Below are 3479 nucleotides of genomic sequence, written 5' to 3'. Positions count from 1 at the left end.
GGCTGTGTCTCCCTCATCAGACAAGAGCTCCCTGAAGCCAGGACTGTGTCTCCCACCCCCAGTGAATGCTCCCCAGAGTCGGCACCAAGACTTGTCTTTCTGGATCTTTAGGGGATTCTCAGACGCATGAGCTGACGAATACTCAGAAACACTGATGAGATTATCGTGTGCAGATAAGAGTCCTCAGCTGTTCCCCCTAGCCAGTCACCCTTCCTCCGGGAAGCAGGCTGCAGTGGAGTGAGGATGCCGGTCCCCCTGCTAGTAGAGGCCGTGCTGGGCGCAGTAGTGGGCACACAGCTGCCGGTGGTACTGCAGGTGGTAATCCTTCACCAGCTTGCCCAGGATGTAGAGGAACTCCTCGAAGCATATCTGGTTGTCCTTGTTCTTGTCTGCTGCCCGGAACAACTCTGTGATATAGTACGGCTCCTTCCGGCCCTGGGGAGAAGGCAGGCAGTCAACCAGGCAGCCAGGGGCATGGCCTGTCCATCAGGTCCCTGCTGGGGGGCGGGGGGGGGAGTGCCAACCTGCCTGCTAGGTCCTTGCTAGAAATACCTGCTCATTCATTGTCAGCAACTAGAACCCCATGAGCCACAAGACCAGGCCGCAGAGGCAGAGGTGGGTGCCCCGGGTCACGGGCGAGACAGGATGTAAATGGCACCACTCACAGGCTGACTGTACGGGCTGAGCAGCGCTCAGTGACCCATGCCTCCAGACACACTCTGTGCCGGCTACAGAAGCCTGGTTCTTAGCTGGCCCCAGGCAAGCTCCCGGAAGGGCCGCTCAGGCAGGCTTCCCAAGGTGGGGTGGTGCCTCCAGCCGCTGCCTCCTCACCAGGAGCCCCCAAGGGGCTCCTGTGACCACCTGTCCCTGATCCCACATCCCCGCCGAGCGGGGTCAGGTGCTGCCTATGGTGGTGTCTGCCAGTGTCGCCTTGTAGAGAGCAGCAGAAGAGGACAGGCCAGGCTCCCGGCGCCGTCCAGGATGTCTGGAGCAGGTAGGTGGCCCTGAGACTGAGGAGGGGACAGCACGAAGAGGTCAGGGGCCAAGTGCAGCAGGGGATTCGAGTAGTTGCAGCAGGCATGGGAAACGACAGGGGAAGAAGGTTCCAGCAAGATGGGGCAGGGGGAATGGACATGCTCCAACCCTGAGTGGGCTGTCTGGTGGAGAAGTGTGGCCCTCCTCCCCGCGGCAGGTGCCCAGCCTCAGGTCCTGCAACCCCATCACCTCCACATGGCTGGCTAGCCCGAACTAGCCTCAGCTGGCTCTCCTGCCTCCCTTGCCTGGGGCCTCTGCCAGCCTCTACCTGTGCGCACGTGTCTGTCCCTGAGGAAGACCCCTGAGCCCCAGTGGACTGAGCTCACGAGTGCAGGGCCAGGGCAGCCCCACAGGATTTCCACTGGAAAGAAAAAGGCTCCCTAGAAACAGGACCTATTGCCATATCCTCTACCCTCAGCTTCCCTGTCTCTAAGTTCTCAGAGACTTCTCCAAGGGAACAGAGGACAGGGCTGACTCCTGCACTTCCTTCTAAGTTCGGCAGCCAGCATGGGAAGTGACACAGGAGAGCGTGTCCCTACAGTGGAGCGGCCTTGAGGCCAGGCTGGACCTGCCACCTCTGGAGAGGACAGTCCCTGGGGCAGAGGGTGGCAGCACAGACACTCTTGTGGGCCCTCAGTCCCCGAGGAGCCTTGTAATTATGGACTGTGCCTAATGACAGAGGAGGAGGACAAGCCTGCAGGGGAGCCTGGGCCCCTCCAGGCCTGAGAAGCTCCGGGGACAGGAGGTCAAGGGGAAGTTACACTTCCTGCCCCTGCTTGTCTCAGGCATCCCCACAGCCTAAACCCTCCTCCTGCCGGCTGGGGGGCAGAAGGGGCTGGAGCTCAAAGGACTTGAAGAGATGGCCTGGAGTTGTGAGCAGAGAGAGGGTTTAGGACCTGTACCCAGGAAGCAGGCTGGGCCAAGAAAATAATCACCTTTGGAGGTAGGACTGGGTTTTAGGGACTAGCTATGCTGGGCAGGAAGTTTCAGGATAGGAAAGGCCAGGAAATAAAGATGGGGAGACCCTGCCCACCACATTCCCTCACTCCCCCCACCCCTAAAGTGGAGAGTCTCAAGGGAGTCAGCTCCCTCTGCCAACACCTCCCCGCTCACTTCCAACCCCATGAGCAGCCCTATGTGAGTGCCTGATCCCCTCGTCATCCCGCACCCTGGTCCCAGACCCTACACACCAAGGTGTTCATGAAGCGGGGCACGTTGTCCATGAGCAGGGCCTTCAGCTCCTCCAGGGACAGGGTCTCCACGTCCCCCTCCCGGGCTGCGTACTGATGGTAACAGTGGATAATCTGGAACAGGGATTCCTCCACGGGTGTGTCTGGCATGACGGCGGGGTCCTGCCCAGGGCAGGGGCCAGGGGCAGTGGATACTCTGGGGAGAGAGGAGCACCTGGTCTGGACCAGTCCACATCAGGACAGACACTCCTCCCAGAGCCTTGTGCACTCCTGCTCCGGCCGGCATTCCTCCACATTCCTCCTGCACCTGTCTCAGGTGAGCTTCTGCACTCCATCTGGCCCTCCAAACACTTGATTCAGAGTCACTGCCCATGCTGGGTGCAGCGGTGCCATAATGGGTGGTACCCATAACAGTGGGTACTGGGTACTGTAATCCCAGTAATTGGGAGGCTTGAGACAGGAGAATCAGGTCTGAGGCCATCCCCTGCAACTTGGTGAGGCCCTCAACAACTTAATGAAACCCTGTTTTAAAGTGGAATAAAAAGGGGCTGGAGGTGTAGCTTGGAGGCACAATGCCCTTGGGCTCAATCCCCAGTACCAAAAAGATAAAGAAAAATTAAAAAGTCACCACTACAAGTAGCTTTCCTCCAGAATCTCAGGATCAGACTGTGTCCTCCCACGGGGACAGAGAGGGGCCCCTGGGTGCAGGAGCTGTGTCTTCCTCTCTCCCAACCACCCTCAGCTTAGGAGGAGATGCCAAAGACTGAAGCCAGGTGGCACTTATGTTATTTGCAGTGGGTATTTAAAATCCTTGAAGGGCAAGCTCTTCCTCTACTACCGTGAGCTATTTTATGCCACAACCAGGTATTAAAATAATCATCCTGCTCAGGGAGTTGTGTCTGTCCGCTTTCTCACGGGATGTACAGACAACACATCCCCTGCCATCTTCGCCCCAGGGACTCTGTAGCCAACCCGCATTAACACAGTCGCTCAGTCGTACAATCCTGTGGCCCTCCCACGGCCTCTGCAGCGCCCACCTGGCACTTCTAGAGAGATGGAGACGAGACCCCTGTTTTCAGGAGGCAGCCATCCTCCTCGGATCCTGGGGAATCATGACAACGGCAGCTTCTATCCCTTACAGAGCCGGCCAGGCAGCAGGAAAAGCACCTTATACAGAACCCTCCACGCAGTCCTCGCAATGGCCGTGGGCGGTAAGCAACGACTCCCATTTTAATAAAACCCACAGAGGTTAAG

At 58.3% G+C, this 3479-nt stretch overlaps 1 protein-coding gene across 1 annotated transcript; it reads right to left on the bottom strand.

Annotated features, from left to right (window-relative positions):
• Positions 1–258: 258 nt before the first annotated feature.
• LOC308260916 (protein S100-A15A) lies at positions 259–2375 on the bottom strand (the record flags this gene model as incomplete). The annotated part of the gene is made up of 2 exons (XM_080692543.1): positions 259–435; positions 2226–2375. The coding sequence occupies 2 exons, from the start codon at positions 2373–2375 to the stop codon at positions 259–261; spliced, it is 327 nt and encodes a 108-aa protein (XP_080548669.1).
• Positions 2376–3479: the final 1104 nt, after the last annotated feature.

Source organism: Muscardinus avellanarius, assembly GCF_963383645.1.
Source record: "Muscardinus avellanarius genome assembly, chromosome: 3".
In the NCBI taxonomy this organism is placed as follows: domain Eukaryota; kingdom Metazoa; phylum Chordata; class Mammalia; order Rodentia; family Gliridae; genus Muscardinus; species Muscardinus avellanarius.
Note: the sequence above shows the minus strand (reverse complement) of the source record. Positions and strands in the feature narration are given on the sequence as shown.